Source organism: Balaenoptera musculus, chromosome 9 (genome assembly GCF_009873245.2).
Source record: "Balaenoptera musculus isolate JJ_BM4_2016_0621 chromosome 9, mBalMus1.pri.v3, whole genome shotgun sequence".
NCBI classification, from domain to species: Eukaryota; Metazoa; Chordata; class Mammalia; order Artiodactyla; family Balaenopteridae; genus Balaenoptera; species Balaenoptera musculus.
The window spans coordinates 84,690,947-84,713,416 of NC_045793.1; the positions used below are offsets into that span (position 1 = coordinate 84,690,947).

At 35.2% G+C, this 22,470-nt stretch overlaps 1 protein-coding gene across 1 annotated transcript in view; it reads right to left on the reverse strand.

Annotated features, from left to right (window-relative positions):
• Window positions 1–22,470, reverse strand: part of GNAI1 (G protein subunit alpha i1) — an 89,263-nt gene that overhangs the window by 12,786 nt on the left and 54,007 nt on the right. The window contains exons 3-8 of the mRNA XM_036863015.1: window positions 22,272–22,314; window positions 22,037–22,178; window positions 12,756–12,913; window positions 9,222–9,350; window positions 2,761–2,890; window positions 1,242–1,395 (exon numbers count right to left, since the gene is read on the reverse strand). Coding sequence (XP_036718910.1) covers window positions 1,242–1,395; window positions 2,761–2,890; window positions 9,222–9,350; window positions 12,756–12,913; window positions 22,037–22,178; window positions 22,272–22,314 — 756 coding nt within the window. The remainder of the gene's footprint in view (window positions 1–1,241; window positions 1,396–2,760; window positions 2,891–9,221; window positions 9,351–12,755; window positions 12,914–22,036; window positions 22,179–22,271; window positions 22,315–22,470) is intronic.

Sequence of the window (22,470 nt, forward strand, 5' to 3'; positions counted from 1 at the left end):
TGGTGCTTTGTGACCACCTAGAGGGGTGGGATAGGGAGGTTGGGAGGGAGACACAAGAGGGAGGGGATATGGGGATATACGTATACATATAGCTGATTCACTTTGTTATACAGCAGCAACTAACACAACATTGTAAAGCAATTATACTCCAATAAGCATGTTAAAAAAATAATGCAATACATATAATATTTCACTTTCACATTTTTCAACCAAAAAAAATTCTTTAGACTTTTTTTTTTTAACAATGAGGATGGAGTGAGGGTAACTTGTATCAATTAGCTAAATTAACCAAGCTTCATAATGTTTAGATTTAGAGATCAGATAAACTATTGGTAGTTAAACTTTTTTTTTTAGGCATCGAACTTTCTTCATTAAAATAAAGCCTTATTCAGAAACCCAATATGCAAAACAAATGAAAGCTAAATTACTCTGCTTTAGGGAGGGAGAAGTTGAGTGTGGAGGGGGGCAGGGGGTGGGGGGTGAGTATCACTGTTCCTTGCACCCACTTTCAATAGCAGCCAGGGAAGTGTTCCAATGAACTAAACTTAACCAATGTTTTAGCCCAACTTCTGATTTCACAGATGGGGTAGTGAGACCCCATTAACTGCCTTGTTCAAGATCAAAGAGCTAATTATGGAAAAGCCAGGACTGCATCTCAGGTCTCCTTTTCTCACTGCAGACCATTTTACACAGTAGTAAAATTAAAGTACCACTAACAGTCTCATTACCAAAGCCTGGATTTCTTGTGAAACCTTCCCTGACTCCCCTGAGGAGTTAGCTAACAGACTCCTTTCTAATTTTTCCCCCTTCCAATTACTATCCATGTTCCTTTGTACTCGCGTGCTGCACTGCTATTGTGTCTTTGTTTGTTTAGGAGTACCTCTGTCTTTGAGATTAAGTCAGTGACCAGAGACACATTTTATTTATTGTGCATCACACAATACCTGACATAAGATCTGTTAACTGGATGAACCAATCAATATCGTAAGTTTACGAAGACTTGGAGTCATCATAGAAAATTATCTAAAAGCTTTTCCCTAAAATGAATGTTATTTTCAGTCATCTCACCCACAACTCAAGGAACTACTACTTGTGCTTGAATGCAGTTTGATAAATAATTTCTCTTAAAGGTTAAGAATTACTAAGCCAAAAGCTTCAAATCAACAACTGAAATCTTGCCTTAGGGAAACGTTCACTTAGAAATATACGAGCTGACAAGTTATCTACAGAAAGTAAAATACCTGCATATTCTGGATAGCATATAGTGAGAGGGCTCTTTTTGATTTTTTCTTCGAAGAGATCCTTCTTGTTTAGAAAAAGTATAATAGATGTATCTGTAAACCATTTGTTGTTACATATGCTGTCGAACAACTTCATGCTTTCATGCATTCGGTTCTGTAATAGAATACAGCCAGTTTGTCATAATGGCAAGGATTTTGAGAAATATTACTTTTAAAAACTGAGCGTGGAAAAAAAAAAAGTATGGTAATACAATAGAACTTAGCTGAAAAATAGGTAACGTCCCACAAAAACATATTTTTGCCATTTAAGAACAAGCACACACTTTGATTTTAGGCAAGATGAGTGTCTACATCACTCATCACTTTTTTGTATTCAACCAGTACTTGCTGAGTGCTGGCAGCGTGTCACTGTGCTGCAGGACCCTGCGATCTAGAAATGCGAAGTGCAAACGTTTCAAAGGAGACCTCATTATTACAGAGCGAACTGAAGTTTCCATTAAAAGATAAGTAGAGGTTTTTAAAGATTAATAAATTAAACTGAAAAAGCTGAAACACAATTAGCCCAATACCCTAAATATAATGGTACATTAGGGAAGGAAACCTCCAATTCCTGCTTCCTGCCCTTCCAGTATTTGTGGTTTCAAAAAGGGCACTAATATAGTTTATAGTGCCAGAATGACAGAAATGAACATGTGCACTACACCTACTGTATGATAATTGTATATAACTTATTTTAATAAAAGAAACTGACACTTATAGCTTTTTTCTAATTAAAAATGTTTCCCCCAGATTAATGGTACACTGAAACACATCTGAAAATTACATGACAGTAGCAAAGTATAACAGAGGTCAAGGATTACTGAGCTGGCAGAAGTAATAAGTTAAGAAAAATAAGCCTTGGACTATAATGGAACTAACTTTATTTTCATTTAGTATGTAGACACCAGATCTCAGAAATGCCTAGTTAAGCATCTAGGGTTGAGGTGAGATTAACTTTTTGTCAGGATCCATCTGTTCTTCTTTGCATTCTAAAAAGGAAATATACTACACAGAAAAGTTAGAGAAAAGAGCCTGAACTTTCAAATAATTTAGGCATTAGCAAGAATTCTTCAAGAATTTTTCACAGAAAAATTCTTGGCTACATCTCTAGCTCTTCATATGCCATGCTCAATCTTTAAAAGTGGTTCTGGGCTTCCCTGGTGGCGCAGTGGTTGAGAATCTGCCTGCCAATGCAGGGGACACGGGTTCGAGCCCTGGTCTGGGAAGATCCCACATGCCGCGGAGCAACTAGGCCCATGAGCCACAGTTGCTGAGCCCGCACGTCTGGAGCCTGTGCTCCGCAACAAGAGAGGCCGCGACAGTGAGAGGCCCGCGCACTGCGATAAAGAGTGGCCCCCGCTTGCCGCAACTAGAGAAAGCCCTTGCACAGAAACGAAGACCCAACACAGCCAAAAATAAATAAATAAATAAATAAATAAATAAATAAAATTAAAAAAAAGAAAGTAGTGGTTCTACTTGCCATTTCTTCATCTTCAGCTAGAACCAGGTCATAGTCACTCAGCGCCACACAGAAGATGATGGCGGTCACTCCTTCAAAGCAATGAATCCATTTCTTCCTCTCAGATCTCTGTCCTCCCACATCAAACATTCTGTAAGAGGAAAAATAATGAGTTTGACATCACGCTGAATGTTCAGAGGCTCTGAGGAGTTCTATAAAAATCAACAAAAAAAGCTCCAAATCGCATAGGGAATGTGGGATGGAAAGAAAGGAGAAAAGGATTTTATGGGAGGAAAATAATGTCACAAATTGATTTTCACAAAGGAAAAAAAGTCTGCTGGTTTTTAAACCATTTTGTTTTATCTCACAGTAGAACAAAACAAAAACCCCAAAATACCCTTAAAAAAAAAGAATAACACATTCATTAACGTATGAGAACACGTTAGAACAGAACATGAAAACAAATACAAAAGAAGGGGCAGCGCTATAAGAATGCGGAGATGACAGAATATATTCAATTTGCTAAAGTCACAGAACATTAGAGGCAGAGAACATGGTCCCCTCATCCAACTACAAAATGTTTTCTCTCAGAAGCAATACAGCAGAACTTCGATGTAAAGGAGAAACCATCCCAGGTAAGAAAAGCTGAGCAAGCAAGTCATATTTAAACAGGGGCAAACAGGCTGCCTAAATTAAAAAGTAAAGCCATGGTACAGAAAAAAAAAGATGAGTTAAATGGATGGCCTACTGAACAGTCTGAAAATTAGGATTGAAAAAACTTAATTTTTACATGATACACAACAGTAGACCATTGTAGGTTACTGTACAGGGTAGTAACACAAACAGTACAAAAACAATAATCTTTTCCTCTTTTCCTTGTAAGAGTTTAAGTTAAGCACAAGTTGAAATTCACATAGATTATGTTATGCAACCTAGAAATAACCACTTACATAATGGAAACACTATGCAAACTGGTACATTTTTAAAGGCTCCATTTATCTAGATACTGCACTAATTAAAATAGTCCCTATTTAATTCTCAGGCAAAAAGAATTTTCCCTGTAGAATAGTTTTGGCCTATAAACCAAATCCGAGTACATAGGATCTGTAGTCATTACAAAAGTAACTAGTATTGTTACTTTTATCATCATCTAAGTGCCATTCTTTCTATTAGTTTAGCTAGTAAATTGTTCATTAAGTTTAAGTATGCTCTATAACAAAATCATTCTACTACACACCAAAATGGGTAAGATATAAAAAAGGACAGCTGGTAATAAAGATCAGACAAGAACAAAAGAAATTAAAATGATTACCCATTTGTTAAATTGCCAAGGAACACAATCTGAAGACAACTTTACCAAAAAGATAATATATTTTAGCTAACTTCTCTGATCAAACGTCACATTATTTCATGACCACTCCATATAAAATAACAACAAAACCCACCCTGTCCCACATTATCACTCTGTTGATGGCTGGTTCTACGTGTCAATTTGGCTAGGCTATCACACGCAGCTACTGAATCAAACACTAATCTGGGTGCCGCTGTGAAGGTATTTTCTGGTTATGATTAACATCTACAGTCAGTTGATTTTCAGTAAAGGAGATTATCCTTGATAGTGTGGGCAGACCTCATGCAATAAGCTGAAAGGCCTTCAGAGCAAGAACTGAAGTTTCCCAGAAGAAAAAAAATTCTGCCTCAATACCGTAACATCAGTCTCTCTCTGAGCCTGCTGTCCTGCGCTACAAACTTCCAATTCTCTGGCACCTACAGTCACGTTAAGCCAGTTCCTTGAAATACACAGAAGCTACTGGTTCTGCTGCTTGCGAGAACCCTGACTGACACAAGTTTTAGTACCCAGAGTGGGGTAATGCTGTAAAACAAATTCCCAAAACTGTGGAAGTGGCTTTGGAAGTGGGTAATAGTGGAAAGGCTGGAAGAATTTTGAGTTACTTGACAGAAAAAGCCCAGAATGCCTTGAAAGATGGTTGGTTAGAAATACGGGTATTAAAGGTGATTTTGATGAGACTTAGATGGAGTGAAGAGGATGGCAGAAAAGCTTCTATCTTAGAGAATGAATATATATCATCATGGACACAATGTTGAAAGATATATGAATGTTAAAGATGTTTTTGTTGAGGTCTCAGAAGGAAATGAGAAGTAGATTATTGGACACTGCAGAAAAGGTAATCCTTGTTTTAAAGTGGCAAAAACTTGGCTTAACTATTCTAGGGCTGGGTGTAAGGTAGGACTTGTAAGAGATGAACCTGGATATTTAGATTTAGCTGAGACAATTTTCAAGCAAAGAATGCAAGGTACAGCCTTGGTTCTCCTTGCTGCTAAAGTAAAATGCAAGATGGAGAGAAACTGAGGAGTGAACTAATAAGCAAAGAGGAACCAGACCCACACAGGGAAGAAGGCCAAGGACTGGAGTGATATGGCCACAAGGCAGGGAACACCAAGGACTGCTGACAACCACCAGAAGCTAAGAAGAGGCAAGGGAGGATTCTTTTTTCGAGCCTTCAGAAGGAGCATAGTCCTGCTGACAAACTGATTTTAAACTTCTGGCTTCAACTATCAAAGAATAAATTTCCATTGTTATATGCCACTAGTTTGTGGTAATTTGTTACAGCAGCTTTAGGAAACTAGTATATCCCCCTCATCGTGCTTTATTTCTCTTTGTAGCAATTATCACCCCCTGAATACTAAATAGTTATTTCATCTCCCCTCCTCCCCCAACCCTAAAACAACGTAAAGGCAAAGACTTTGTTTTGGTCATGTTATATCCCCTCCACTGGACAAACACACGCACTTCATAAACATTTGTTGAATGAAAGAATGAACTGTGTCTACAGAATATTTTAAAACACTTTCAAGCAATAATAGACTAATTTTTACCAATGGCATTTTTCACAGAACTAGACCAAAAAACTTTAAAATTTATCTGGAAACATGAAAGACCCCGAACTGCCAAAGCAATCTTGAGAAAGAAAAACAAAGCTGGAGGAATCAGACTCCCTGACTTCAGACTATACTACAAAGCTACAGTAATCAAAACAGTATGGTACTGGCACAAAAACAGAACTATAGATCAATGGACTAGGATAGAAAGCCCAGAGATAAACCCACGCACCTATGGTCAATTAATCTATGACAAGGGAGGCAAAGATATACAATGGAGAAAAGACAGTCTCTTCAATAAGTGAGGCTGGGAAAACTGGACAGCTACATGTAAAAGAATGAAATTACAACGCTGTCTAACACCATACACAAAAATAAACTCTAAATGGATCAATAATAGGTTAGTTTTACCATGTTGAAGATCTAGACCTTCCAGTTATGCTGTGGGAATGTTAAATATAAAAGCGCTTTAACTTGATAATCAAGTAGTATGAATACAGAAGAAATCTTCAATTTATTTAATTTAGAAATGAATGAGGGTCATTCATATACTGGTCATAAAGAACCTTTAATCTAAGCCACTGCTTCTCAAACTTCAGTGTGCATTAGAATCACCAAGTGGGTAAGTTGATGCTGCTGATCTGGAGACCACACTTTGAGAATCACTGGCCTAATTCATAAGTCAAGGAGCAAAAATGACTAAGAACTAATATGACAAAGGATCAGACTGTGCACAGAGCATTTTCATTATTTCACAAATACAGGAGAATTATCTTCAAATTCTGAACTTCTATTTCTTTAACCCAAAACAAAGCAAGATTATAGTATGTTCTCCTTCATATGAAAAGATGAGACTTTTGACTAGTATCAAATAGGGAGTGAAATTGAGTTTTCTTAGGTTTCTCTTTTTAGAGGGAGCAGGGGGAGGGAGGGAAGATGGAAGGGGATATATCGGCTATCCTGAGCTATGCTGACTTACCCTCAGACTGTCATCTAATTCCACTGTGACCAAGACTGAGACAATGCTAGTTGACCATATATGAATACCAACCCCATAAATGACATTCCACCCCAAAACCAACTGCACATTACATTACTAAAGAAAAGGAATAGAAACATGTTATGATTTTCTAAGAGAAGGGATGCTTTAATTCTATATTCAGCAAAAATATAACAAGATAAAACTGTTAATTCTTTAAAGCAAAATAATCCTCATAGACACTTTCTATACATGCCTAGTCACAGAGGTGATAATATATATTGTTAAGTTATAATGCCTTATTGCCTCATTTTGAATGTTAATTCCCATACCACAAAATAAGTGAAACTGAAATTTTATATCAGCAGTTAAAAATCAGACAATGAATTTATACCACAAAACACACAAAATGATAAGCACACTCAAGAGTTCCCAGTAGAATTATTCTAAGTATATTTTTGCCCTCATTCTTCTGAGGCTCACTTAACATATAAAAAGCAAAGTTGGAACCATATGTTAGCAATGATAGTAATTTAACAGAATTCAAATCCAAAATAAGACAAAGTTTATTTGAAGTTCCTGACAGACCTATGTTTATCTGTAAGTCAGCAAGTGAAAACAAGTAACTAAAAACATCCTGTGAAATTTTACCTCACCCAAGGAGACTAAACAGAGCGAGATAAGTGGACTTCCTGGAAGGACCATGATGACAGACAACTCCTGATGTTGAAATGGCAACTTTGAGAAACCTAGGCTGGAAGTGAAGTGTATGGTCTGGAAGTGAATGTTTAGGGTGCATCTACCGAAGAACGAAACTGAATTTTGCACAGTTAGATTGCCCAAAGCACCAAATAATTGATGTGACATTTACCTTTGCCGTTTCCCATCATTTACAGAGCTCACAACTCTACGTTTCCTTTTATAGACAGTAACCATTTTATGTATAAACCTCTGACAATGAGCAAGATTGGACCAGTCTGTTAAGAATCTTAAACAAGTTTGCCCTTACCTAACCAGGGGCCTATGTCCGGAATCCTTACTTGCTAACCCTAACCCCATGCATTTTCTCCTGAAACTTCATGGTTAGAATAAAGTCATCATCTGACCATAACAATTTAAGTTTGCTATAGAATATGGTCTTAAAGCAAGGTAAATAGAAACCAAAAAAATCAGAATTTAAGGTGTACTAGGATTAAAAAAAGACCCAGTAAAGCTTAAAATCTAACAGTGAATTTCCTTATAATTAAAATCACTTTATAATTTTTAAATACATCTGGCAACAGTTATCAAATAAGACAAATCAGATTATTTAAAATAATACTATTTTAATATTCCTCAGTTTGGTTATTTAATGTTCTCCAAATAGTAAGCAAACTAAAAGAAGGTAAATGATTTCAATAAGAGATCATACCAGCAGGGAAAGGAAAAAAAAAAAGCCCACTGACGCCAAAAAAAAAAAAGTGAAAACAAAAAAAAATTAAAAGCAAATGCAAAACAGTACCATGTTACAGTACCAAAAGTTACACGGTCAGATAAACTAATTATGATCTATATCTCTGTTTAAGAAAGCAGGGCAATGTTTGTTTTTTTGGAGGGAAGCTGCCAGGGAAAATTGAAATTAAATTTTAGTTTTCTGGAAAACTTAATTACATGAATCACTGAATGTGGGATAATGTAGTGATAAATGATAGTAACATGTATTATATTTAAAATACTTATGGAGAGAATCAGAGGTATAGTTGCATATATTTAGCTGTGCTCCCCACAACTTGTAATACTGAGCTTCTTTACGAGGTCAGCTGATGAATATTTGTTTTTAATCTTTCACTAGGAGCCTTTCTTTAAGATGGTTTCAGAAATTCTGCTTTATTATCATACTGCTTCAGAGCACTGGAGTTAACTGAAGCAAAATTCAGCAGTTTTTCTCATACTTTGAAAACTGTTACTTATTGGAAAAAGAAAAACATAGTTCTGTAAATCTGAATGCAATGTTTAAATGAACTTCCCTGAGCCCAGTTCATTACACAATGAGCAGACTAGACAAAATGAACTCCAGATTCCCTTTCATTCTAAAGGCTACCACTTAGTGCTTCTCTGTTCAGACTTCAGTTAAGTTATAGTACACTGTAAATTAAATGAACATTTTTCATCATGAAATAGTACAAACATGAGTTTACATAAATAAAAATCTTTGTGAAAATTTTTAAAAAGATAACTTTTAAAAATATTTCCATAAATAAGCATATATTCTTATCAGTAAAACCTAAAAATGGATGGCAACACTTTTCCAAAATATAAAATATTAGAGCAGTACTTTCTTTTAAAAATAAAAGCCAAAAACCATTTTTATTTAAGTCGCTGTGAAAAATATAGGCAAAAGGAATTTGCATGGCTATTTTTTCTTAAATAAAAAATATAAATATTCCTCCTGAATGTTTCTTGACCTCTTTCAGCCCAAAATTCTTTTCTCCAATCAGCTGTGAAACATTTTTTGTAATTTCAAACTCTAAAAATTTTAAAACTTTTATTAGTATACCTTTTTTTCCTTAAACAATGTGTTTTGTATCTAAATTCATAAATCATATGTTTTGAAGATACTCACTTAAAATGAAGATCTTTGAAAGTAAAATGGGTTTCAACAATTCCTGTAGTTTTCACTCGGGTTCTGAGAACATCTTGTTGAGTTGGGATATAATTTGGTTGTGCAATTCTGTCCAAGTCATTCAAATAGCTGAAAAAATAAACAACAGTATGCTAATAGTTAACACTGTCAATAAAGATCATCTAAACCAGAGTAAAACATTCTGATGCATGCAATACTCCAGATTACTGAAGTTTTTATATTTCTGTGAAATGATGTAATTTTAAGTCTATATCTTACACAACTCTCGCAGAAATGAAAATGTTTATACTTCTCCAGCCACAAAGTTCCTTAAATATTTCAGTAATTCTCCTTGTTGGAAAAGAAAACAAAGTAATAACTTCATAAACATCCAAACTCACGGCACACCATGAATTTGTCCCTTGAAACTCTTTATTACACTTCTTCGATGTAGCACTGTGTTTATGTTCCAGACATTATTCGTTTGCTGAGAAATTAGAAAGCCTTCCTAAGTAGTGAGGAAACCTCTGGCCAAAGGCTGAATTCAATATTGTTCCTTTTCAACCAACCTTAAGTAACATACAGGAAAACACAACACATGCTCCTGTACTCTACATTTTACTGCCTCTATGAATCAATATTCATATTTTACTTCTCACTGATTTCAGTCACTCATTCAACACTTTCTGCCAATGATGCAAAATATGTTGTGCTATAAAAATGTAGTGGTGCCATACCATGCAGTTCTTTTATTCTGTGTCCACTTAGGTAGTAGAATCAGTAATGTTACAGTCCAGGTATGGAGAGATTCAGGTGAACCTGAGTGGTTCAAGAGGGCTTCACGGATGGTGAAGGGCATAAACAGAAATCTGACAGGTGCAACGGATAAAAGGGAATGTCATTCACATCAGGAAAAGCAGTAGAACAGTACGGAGGTAGGAGGAAGTCCACTAGTAGGCTACGCATGAAATTAATCCTAAGGTCAGTTGAACGTGGGGAGCATCACCGAAGTGTTGTCTAATACTAGAGTGGAAGCGTCCAAGATAATTTAGACGATACATCTAGGTTTATTATAGAGAGGCACCAACTTTTGCAACTTTCATTGATGTTATCCTCTGAAACTGTTCCTTAGCCATTTAGAATGGGGTCTTACAAACATAAGGAGCTCAATAAATATTTGATTTCTGGAGATGGGGCTGGAAAGCTATCCCGTGAATTAGTAATCAAAATGTTTTAGACAGTTAAGTCTATGTATGTGATGCTGATACCAGAAGCTGATACCAGAATACATGGAGATGACAGCTTGAGTTATCTGTACTATATTTACTGAATTTAAAATAATCAATGTATTACTGCATTGGTGATAATCCCCTAGTACCTCGTCCGTGTTTTTAGTTCCATATATATAACATTCACCTTACTGTAAGAAAACCTGACTTAAAAAACAAACAAACAGGCCATGGCTAGATTTTACTAATTGTCCCTTTGAAATAGTGAGCTATTCTTATTTAAAATTTACTGATTATTCCTATATACATTTCTTTGCTTAAAACTGCTGTAGTTCTATTAGCCTCTAAAAATAATGCACATTTATATTTCAACAAGACAAAAAAGAAAAACAGGCATCGTGAAAAACTCCAATTGTTTTAAAAGATCACAAATTTACAGTGTAAATTGGTGGTTAGATGGCCTTAATGGGCAGCTTGGCAGCATCCCCCATCTCCGGTCAAGAATTCAGAAATCAAGATAGCTTGTAACTACCACGGGGAAAAAAGATTTTTATGATTTCCTTCATTCTTGAAAAATGGCTCCATTATTGCCATCTTCAGATGAGAACTACTAGTAATGAAATAATGGGGAGCCAAAGTGACACGTTTCTTTCAGAGCGTGTCCAAGCGCTGTGCACAGGACAAAGGGTCTTGGTAAATATACTGAGGGGGGTCCAGAAAGATAGGGGGAAATGAACTTGACAATCTGTTGTCCCTAAGAAGCACCCCTTAATTATTCAAATAGTTCCCCTTGCTGGGCTCAGCTCAGAGACACCTTCTCACCGTGAGTGACTTCCACTTAGATCTTTCTTCAGGTTCTGGTGGCGCCAAAGCAAGTATGGTGGACTAAGAGCTGTGTCCTTGCCCTAAGAATTTTTCTTCTAATTTTCTCTTCTAGCTTCTGTAAAGTTTGGTTTAGTAATTTAAGGGCATATTGCGTGATGACCATGTATCAGGCAATGGAGATATAACACCGGGCAAAAACAGACCTTACTGAATTTACAGTGCAGTGGCAGAGATAAAAAAGAATCAAACAGTCTCAATATAAGTCAAATCACCTCAAAATAAATGTAAATCTGTGAGTAGTATAGAAAAAAATACATCACATCATGAATACCTAACAGGGAGTCAAAGGCCTACTCATTGAGTTGAAAGAGTATTTCCTTGTAGAAGTGAGGACACACTAAAAATACATATTAAGAAATATAGCATTATAAAAATTGTGACAGGTGACACAGTAATTTGTATTACTTATTCATTCACACTAAATCATTTACTTAACACTGAGTACTCTGACGTGCAATACATGACATGCTATACGATAATAAGGTCCTCAGGAGCCATACCCGTTGGTTTTCCACTGTGGCAAAGTATGTGTATTTACCTGGACCTTCTAATACCTGTCATCTTCTATTTAATCCTCACTTGTGTTCCTAAGAGCCAATAGCTCTGTCAAGAAAACTGAGTAATTTTGGAAAGTAAAATGAGTGCAAGGCACGTGTTTCTAGTCATATCATCTTTGGCATTTGTGAGTATGTGTGCCAAGTAACGGAAACAAATCCTTGATTTTTTTTTTTTTTTTTAGTTCTACGCAGATCATCAAACAGAAAGCTCCCTGATTAGGTTTTATCAAAACTTCCTTTATAGACTTTCTGGGGCCACCACCTGGAAAATCAGGGCAGATTTTTCTTCTAAAAAACTAGACTTAGATATCTGTAAACAATGTCCAATGCAACAGGGCACATACAGTTGACAACTTTCAACTGTACAGCTATTTTATTTTCATCAGTGAGAAAATATCTTGGGATCACCATGCATCCCTTTAAATGGGGTGCCTGTCACTCAGGGTGTCTTGTCACTGGACAAGTAACTTCTTAGGCACTTAGTAAACAAAAAGCACACAAATCAGTTACTCTCCCCTTTGGCTAGCTCCAGGCAAACTAGAGATACACCCAAATTCAGAGTAAATGTTGGCAAGTTCCAGTTACTTTCTTGGAAATATACTGGAAACAGCTCCATTCTGCACGTTTCAATTAGAGTTACATGAGTCTCTTGAGACAACTTTTGAACACAAGGGAAATACGAGCCTTGCTACCTACAAACACACACAAAAAAGACAGAAAAAGTTTTGAAATACTGTCATCCAAAATATCCTGAGTTGTACAAGAATGTGTCAGCCAAATCTGCACTAAAAGTGACTTGGCGGTACACCTGACTTCCAAGTAACTATTCATGATAGAGTAGTTCTGAAGTTACGATTACTTACTATGCTGCAGAATCATTAAGCTGGTACTCCCGGGATCTGCTGAAGCAGGCTTGTACACCACTGTCTTTCCACAATCTCTTTATAACTCCAGCAAGTTCTGCAGTCATAAAACCTTCCTCAGCAGCGCCAGCAAGCACAAAGAGTTGGCGGGCATCATCCTGAACATTCAAAGTCCATTTTTATTTAAAAAGTAAAAAGGCAGACACTACAGATAAAGTACATTATAGATTACAAAAAGTGCAATAGTGAATTTTCTTTATGCCTTTTACTGGTGTCATAACTTGGATTTCTCTAAAAGCACCACTTAAAAAATTGGCTTAATCAAAAAAGCATAATCTTAAATCATGAGTCCATGTTTTGTGATATTAGTAACAGCTATCAAGGCACTAAGGAGCTGAAAGAATGACGACACTTGCAGCTCATGAGAGAATATATTAACCAACTACCCACTGACAGTCTGTTGTACCCTTTTGAGAAAACAGAAGAATGTATGCTTTGCCTCTCCCTTACCAAAATGTTTCTAATCTAAAAAACACATTAATACCATTAGAGGTTATTTTTAGAATCTAATTAAATGTTAGCTTTGTGATATACTTCATCGATGCAAAATAAGTTCGGAGAAGGGAGAAATCAATGTGGAATAAAGCAAGAATAGTTCCACAGAATGGTGTGAGATTTTTCAGAAGACCTTAAAGTATGTATACCTTAAAATCAACGGGCCAGGAGATGGGGATAGCTGTTTGCTAATCCAGGCAAGGAAACAAAATAAGCACAGCTTTGGAGTAGAAATACTCATGACACATATAGAAGACAGCATGCAAAGATTTTAAATGAAGGAATACTACACATAAATTTAATTAAATTTTGCTTAAGTTTTGAGGCTACAATATTTACAGTTATTCCGATCCATAGGTAATCAAGCCCACTAGGTCAGTGTTGTCCAAAAGAGATAGGAGCCACTGACGCAATTCTAAATTTTCTAATAGCACATTTTAAAAAGTGTAAAAAAAAAAAAAAAAAAAGTAAAATTAACTGTAACAATATATTTTACTTAACCTGTATATAAAATATCATTTCAACATGTAATCAGTATAAACTTACTGAGATATTTCATATTATTATAGATACTTAGTCTTTGAAATGTGGTGTTTCTTTTATGCAGACAATGCATCTCAATTCAGATTAGACACATTTCAAATACTCAGTAGCCACATATGGAGTAGTAGCTACAGTGCTCTATAACACAACTCTAGTCTTCAGGTAATAACACAGTGAATACAAAAATAAGGGATATGTGAAGTTACCATCTTCGCAAAGATTCTTTCTGGCCTGAGATATGCAGCTTTATGTTAACTGGATAGACAGTCCATAATTTTTCTCTAGGGGCATTTTTTCCAACGTGGTGTAGTAGCTCTTTATAAAGTGACGCACATATTATGATAAGGCATACAGAAGGGAAGCATTTGGTGACACAGGCTAGCAGAGGGTACTAGCTGACAATATAAATTCATTCTACCACCAATTTGTGAAACATTTTCTTTTCAGAGGGAACCCATCGTGAGAAATAATTAAGTCACTCAGCATGGGAACGTATTATTCAAGCATATGTTTCCCTTTTTAGTAAATCACAAGAGAAATGCATGCAAGCAAGCAACACTTGTACCATGTCCTTAATAAACCCCAACAAAACACAATTTCAAGTCGTTTTTAGCACCATTTACCTAATTCCAGTAAACAGTTATTCACTTTTCCAAATAATGACTTATATGAGAAATTTCTAAATTTGGTTATTTTTATTTTTAAGTGACATCAAACATATTTTTCTCCATCCACTTTAGAAAAGTGCTTTTCACTTAAGTGAGCTTTAAAATGAGCTTTCATTATGATATATTTATTCAATTTCCATAAAATTTGTTGACAGAAAAGACTAATGCCCTCTGGTATGGGTCATAAGATCACGTTCTCTTCAAACTTTCCGGGAAAGAAGCCTGAAGAAAAGACTTGGGAAACTGTGGAAGCTCTATTTATAAACTGCGGCATTCAAAAATGTCTCCTCTTTACAAAATGTAAAGAAGTCTCTTTTCCTTAAAAAACCAACTGGAATACTCATCTCCATGTCATTAGCAGGACATTCAGATGTCTGCAGATGAGCTTTAAGTAATAAATTTAAGCAGGAAGGTACTTCAGAAATTATTCTACCTAATTTTTTGTTTTGTTTAAAAAGAACCTGAGACATAGAGAGATTGTGCAATTTATTTAAAGTTCCACAGGTAATTAGTCACCCAACCCCACATATTAGTCAACAATTACTAAGTAGCCACTGCCTAAGACAAGATAAATTTGACAACTGCAGAATGATGACAATAATCCTATCTTGTCATGGACTTAAGTCTTTTCAAGATTCATTTAAAATGTTACTTAAGAACATTTAAGAAAGAAAGACAAACTTGAGTGTACTAAAACAGTATGACATAGTGTCGAAAAAGGGTAGGGATTACTAAAGGGCTATAGGTAAGTAAAGCAGTTTACAGGAACTCTTTTTGTAGTGTTAAAAAGAAATTTATTTGCCAGGCAATTATTTGCAAGTAGCAAGGAAAAAAATCCTTGGATGTAGCCGAGTTAGTATGTTTTCAAATGACTAAGAACTAAATGAAAATAAGATGGTTTAAAGAATGTAAATTCTAGTTCATATAACTGCATGTTTGGGGAACTCAAAGGAGATGGGAAATGCTATCTTCTCATGCAGTGATGATCAGGGGGCAACTGTTAGTTAGTGACAACACATTTTATTTGAAGCCGTCACCTATTTTGTGAGAATTACGGGGAAGAGAGGACTTTGAGGGACCATGATGGCTGTCTTCTGATATATCAGGAATCATCAAAGGTAAGAAAGAACAGACTTTGTGCTTAGGCACAGAGCAGAAAAAGAATTCTGAGGGCAAAAGATATCAGATTTCAATCCAATAAGAACACTTTTTCACAACCAAAGCTATCCAAAAACACAAAAAAAGGAGGGAGAGTAAGAGACTGAAATTGTTAAGCAAAGGCTAGATGAGTGTTTCAATAGAAAACATCAGAAAGCCCTTCTACGATAGAGGCTGAGTAATATGATAAAGGAGTGTTAAAAAAAATAGTGCACCTTTGAATTTTTGACCACAGGGATAATATATTGATGTCATGATTGATACAGGTATAGAAATCCTTTGTTTCAATGGTTTAGGATAATTATTTCATTAATAACATTAGGCAACAATACTGAACACCACATACAATGAGAATTACTGACATATTTAATCTACCACGTTTCTAGAGCATACAATCACTCCTATAAATTTAAGACAGTTATACTGCTTTCACCAAAGTTAGCGTACTGGTAAGGAAATCTTGAGAACTTTAGTGAAGTCACCTCTCCAAGGCGCCTGGTGCTAATCCCAGATGTTAAAGAATTGCTTTAAGAAATAAACAAATGTAAAACTTTTTTTCTCTAAAAACACAACTGTAACCAAAGTAAAAATGACTGAGGCAAGGAAAGAGGAAGTTGTTTTTCTTTTTTTCCCCGTAACACTGCTTAAGGGGGAAGGGTTGGGGGATAAAAGTAAAATCATCTAAATTAATTTTAACTAAACTGCAGACGGCAAAATTTTTGACTAAATTGCAGTGAGCATGAGCTTCATTTTGTCAAGAAGAGAAATTATAATAAGTATGTTACACAAATATAACTTTTATGTATATATTTATGAATCTTATAACTATATAGCTTTAATTTTCAAATTAATAAAATAAATATTAAACTGTTCTTTGTATGCACAATAGAACCTATTGTGAATAGACAAACATGTAATAAATACTACATGAACTGAGCAAAGTAGAAAAATACTGTGCTGGAGGCATATAATACATTTCAAATGAAGGTTAATATCACTTTGTCACATATATAAATCAGTATTTCTCAGAATCAAAAACAACATAATATTATAACTTCTTCATCTTAGTTCTCAACGATAAACCAGACTACTACTATAAATAATTCAAACATTCATCTGGAAAAATGATAAGTAGAAATAACTAGAAACATTTTGAAAAAGAATACTGGGGACAGAGGCTGAAATGACCAGATATTAAAAGTCTACAGTATGTAGAACATCTAGTATTAATGCAGATCAACAGGGGGAGAAAATCCCAAATGTGAACTTACATGACAAAGGTGGCAAGATAAATCAGTAGGAAAGAATACAATTATTCAAAAAATACTTGTGAATAATTAGATAGCCATATGAAGAGGAAAAAAAATAATGTAGATCCTTATTCCATGCATAAAACAAAGTTTCAGAGGGATTAAAGAACTAACATAGAAACGATGTTGAAATTCACTTCCCTAAAAAACTTTTAAAATAGCACAAATATTTGGTAAATCTTTGGTTGAGAGAAGATTTTCTAAATTTAAACACAATGGAAGAAATAATAGGGGAAAATTTTTTAAATGACAACCTAAGATTAAAGGCAATAAACCAAATGTGAGAGAACATTTGCATTAGTGGACAAAGGGTTAATATGCAAGTACATACAAACAAGCAAATACATAATCAAAACACCAAGACTCCAATCCGTAGATGAATAAAGGATAAAATAAGCCACTAACATAGAGAAATAAAAAGTCAATAAAGAAATGGAAAACTGCATAGTTATATTAAAAAACTGAAAATGCAAGTTAAATTAAAATAAGACTTACTAATAAATTAGCCAATATTTTAAACATGTCAGACTCCAAATTTTGGCTACCCAGAGTGCTAAGAAAAGGCACTGCTGCTAGGAAAGTAAATTGACACAGCCTTTCTCAAAAGCAATCTGGCAAATCTGGCAGAGACATAATCTAACTAAATAACGAAATAAATTTAAAAATTAGAGGAAGAGAAAAGTGGCCATTATGCAGGAGCACGCTGAGGTTTGGGGGAGAAAGGGAGCTTAAGTCAATTCAAGGCAAGGTTTTCTGTTCCTTACAGCCCAGCTTATTCCAAGGAAGTGCTTCTCAAGCTTTCTGGGATGAAAGATCAGTCTTGTGTTTTATTTGTTTCATTTTCTTTTGTTTCCAATCTTTCAAAACTAATACTATTGGGAAAATAACATTTAAATGACGGAAAATATAAATACATTTTTGTAAACTATCAGAGTTAACATATAAATTACTCTGTCAATTGCAGTAAAAGTTTGTCTAATCGCTTCCTTTACTTCTGTACTCACCTGTGCACATGCTTGTGTGCAGGCACTGTCCATGGACCACATTCTGAGCAGCACAATTCTAAGTGATGCAGTGACATGTTGATAGGCCCCTGTTCAACACTTCCCTAACTGTACATTACTAAAAACAAAATAATCTAATTTATCAATAAATTGTCATCCACAGATGGACTACATGTATTATGAGAGTTTTGAAAGGATATTAGGCACAAATTTTGATTGCTCTATTCCAGCCTTAAAAACAGTTTTGTTTCCTCTCATTTTAAATAACTAATGTGTAATCTGCTTTGCATATCTGCTAGCTGCTAAATACGAAGCAAACCACAGCAAATTGTCACTGTCTCTTAAAATTTTACATCTTTTAGTCAATTCTCACCCAGTTAACCTACATATTAAAATGTAATTCCAATCAAGATACCGACAGGCTTTTTTTGTTTGTTTCAAAAGGGTTGTGAGGAATTAAGTTGATTCCCAAGTTTATCTGGAAGAGAAATGCATTATAGCCTTTATATTTTGGTTAAAAAAGAACAATGGGATGGGTGCACTTACCCTACCAGATACCAATATCCTATGAAGCAAGAGAAACTAAAATAATGTGACTCTGACAAATATAATAATAGTAGTATAATCATTATAAATAACAACAGCAATAACAAACAGTTACTGAGCATCGATTATGACCAAGGCATGTAGTAAAGGCTTGTCATTATTTCTCAGAACCCTGTAAGGTAGATGTTATTATTATTTCCATCTTATTATGAAAATAAGTGACTGAGCTAGGGAAGAAAAGAATATATCAATAAAAAGAAAAAATGGAGTTCAGAAAAACACTCAATTTAATGCTAAGGGTAGCATTTTCAAGTCACCCAGGAATGGAGTATTTAATACATGGTTGTAGGCAAGGGATGATCAGATTATAAAATATACTTAGATTCCACCTAGAAAAAGGAAGATAATTTTTAAAAAATAATTGTAAGCTGAAGAATGTCTGACAAGGCACAAAACACAGAAGTCACAACTGATTGAAGAAAATCAAAAGTTCTGTAACAAGAAAAATACTGTTTCAAAAAAATAAAAGAAATATGCTGAATAAAAACATTTGTAAAACATAAAGAAGTAATATCCGTAATATTCAAAGAGATTCAGTGTGAAAAGGACATGGAATTTAACAGAACTGAGTGAAGAATACTAAGAGGAGTCCATAGAAAAGATACAAAATGACAAGCTTCTCAACCTCACTACAAATCAGGAAAATAAAAACTAAGAAAGAAAGATAATATTTTTTTACTAAGATATTAAAAAATTAAAATGTTAATGTATCTAAATTAATGACACTGGGAAAGTTGACACTGATGCACGGTTGCTAGAAAAGATTATTCACTTCGTGTTTTTTCTGAAAACAGAGAAAACTATGGTACCTATCAAACTTAAATATCTGGTTATCCTTCAACTTAAAAGGCTAATACTTCCAGGAATTGATACTGTAGAAAAAGAAATATATTCAGCCTTTTTCTATACTGTTTCTTCTTTCTAGAACGCTTTTTCCTTGTTTTTGTCTAGAAAACTCTTAATACATGTTCCAATACCAAGCTCAAAGTCCCTTCCTCCTGTCTAGGCCATGTTTAATTCATCTTTGTATTCCTTAGCACAATTTCAATAGCCTCATAGTATTTTAAAATTTGCAGACTTCCCTGGTGGCACAGTGGTTAAGAACCCGCCTGCCAGTGCAGAGGACACGGGTTCAATCCCTGGTCTGGGAAGATCCCACATGCTGAGGAGCAACTAAGCCCATGCGCCACAACTACTGAGCCTGCGCTCTAGAGCTCGCGCACCACAACTACTGAGCCCATGTGCCACAACTACTGAAGCCCGCACGCCTAGAGCCCGTGCTCCACAAGAGAAGCCGCCACAATGAGAAGCCTGCTCAACACAACGAAGAGCAGCCCCCACTTGCCGCAACTAGAGAAAGCCCGCAAGCAGCAACAAAGACCCAACGCAGCCACCAATAAATAAATAAATAAATTTATTAAAAAAATAAATAAATAGAAAAATAAGATTTGCATAGAGGTAAGGCAACAAAGACACGGAGTAGACCAATCAGAACCAATGAGAGAGACTGAAGATGTTTATGTGAAAGAGTAACAATGGCTAAAGCTAACAGAAGTAATAGTCGGTAGGTAGGAAGAAAACAAAGGACCAGGGGACAGCTAGAGAGAGCTTAAAAAGAGTGGATGAAACTAGCACCAGTGAAACAAAAATGAGCAGCGCAGGCCCCCATGTAGATTCCAAAGCATCAGAAAACCAGTTTTAAAAAAAAGCTTGTGGTGAGAGAGCAGTTATTTCCAGTCAGTCCTGAAACAGCCCAAATCTGCCCCAAAAAGGACAGAAAGTGACAACATTCCTTGAGAGAAAAATATGAAAATAAAAAGACCTCATAAAAAGCAGCTTGCATCGACCCATCATTACCTCGTACAATGGAGGCTACAAAAACCTCTCTCTCTAATAATCACACGTAAGATCTGAACACAGAATACTGTACATATGAATTGGAATTAGAGTACAATTTATTCAATTCTTTATCATAGGGTAGCTCTCTTTTGTGTAAGACTAAGAGCTCAAAAAAAATTTGCTGAATGAATAAATGATAAATGAATAAGTTACAGCCTGAATGGATAGTATTGATAAGGCAAAAATTGTCTGGACATGATCAAATCTTACTTCAGATAAGATAATTTAGAAGAATGCTATGAATTATTATTAAAAATGATCTTGAAATCTATTTGAAAATTTTAATTCATTACCCTAAGTTTTTTAATCTTTGCTTAAAAGGAAAAGCTTAGTAAATTAATATGGCCTAGCAACTTATAAATATTAGATTAACTTATTATAAAAAATAAACCAGATTTGCTTTACAGATTTCTCCAATGTATGTTCTCTAACGTTGCTTTCATTCATTTTTTTTCCTGTTAAGCACACATTGAGCCTCTACGTAAAAATAAAAACCTAGCAGACGTTAAGAAGACAAAAAGTTACGGTCTCTATGTAAAAAATCTTCATAGTATTATCAGGGAGATAGCACACACACATTGAACACATAAAAATAAAAGGGAACTATAAAAAGGGGTAACAGTAGTAGTAGTAATAATAAATCTACTTTGTACAAAAATATTAAAAATTAATCTAGAGATTCAGTTAAAGGTTTCTGGGAAGGTCAAGTTTTACATCAGTTATTAAAAAAAAAGAATCAGTGAAGAATAAACCATAATAAAATAATACTAAAACTTGAAACAAACAGATTAAGCAAGCAAACTGGGACTGGGGGAAAAGGAGAAAGAGAAAATACCCTATGGACTGGCTGGGCCTACTTCCAATCACACTGAAAATAAGTTACACATTGGGCCCAACAAGGAAGCACAGGCACACTGCATTGGTTACCACCGTGTGGCAATCTTTCTATCATGTAATGTCCTGGGTTCCAGTTTCTTTACGGATAAAATAAAGAGGTGAAACTAGCTTGTCTCCTAAGGTCCTAGCTGCGAAATTCTGAAAGATGTTTTCTAATAGCCAGTATTTTCTGATTCCAAAGGTTAGCAAACTTGTATACTGTTTTCATTATCTGAGACTAGATTGCTTTTTAGTCTGGGCATGAACGCAAATAATTAGATCAATTTCAGCACTCCAAATCCTAAAAACAAATTCTGAAGAATGCCAGTGTAAGCAGTTTACTAAACTCAGTAGTAACTACTAAAAACTGCTATGGAGACACAGAGGTGCCCAATATGCCATGTTACATAGAAAACACTGCAATGGATATTGAGTGGTCCCAATCATCTTATGGATAAGGAAAGTATTCTAGCTCTAAAGGGAAGATTATGCAAACCTGTGTATTCTTACTTCACTCACTTCTAAAGCTTCTGACCTACTTCACTCACTACCATCCTTCTGGTCCTGAGACAGTTGATAAATCTATGTTATACAATATGGTGTTAATCATGCAAATTGTTTTTTTACTCATCAGGTCTGCTCCAAGGACTTTAGTAACTTACAGCCCGGGCCGAGTCACCGAAGTCTATCTTCAACCTCCCCATGGCCCTAATGATAGCAATAATTGACTGGATGGTGTTACTGTAGACCACTGCTTTGTACTGTTTACATTCCTCTTCCGAATAACCAGCTTCGTGGATAATTCTAACGAGACAAAAGAAAAAAGGTAACACTAACTTCCTTTGATGGAACAGTACACGTAAACATAAAAAAATTTAATATTTTAAATCTACTTACTTCATTTGCTTCACAATTGTACTTTTCCCAGATTCACCAGCACCTAAAAAAAGGGAAATAAAAAAAATGAGGGATTTCTAATTTTATCACTTATGTATATCCAACTCCCAACACACACTCTCTCTGTCTCTTACAGTTAATTTTTAAAAAATTTTTATTGGAGTATAGTTGATTTACACTGTTGTGTTAGTTTCTGCTG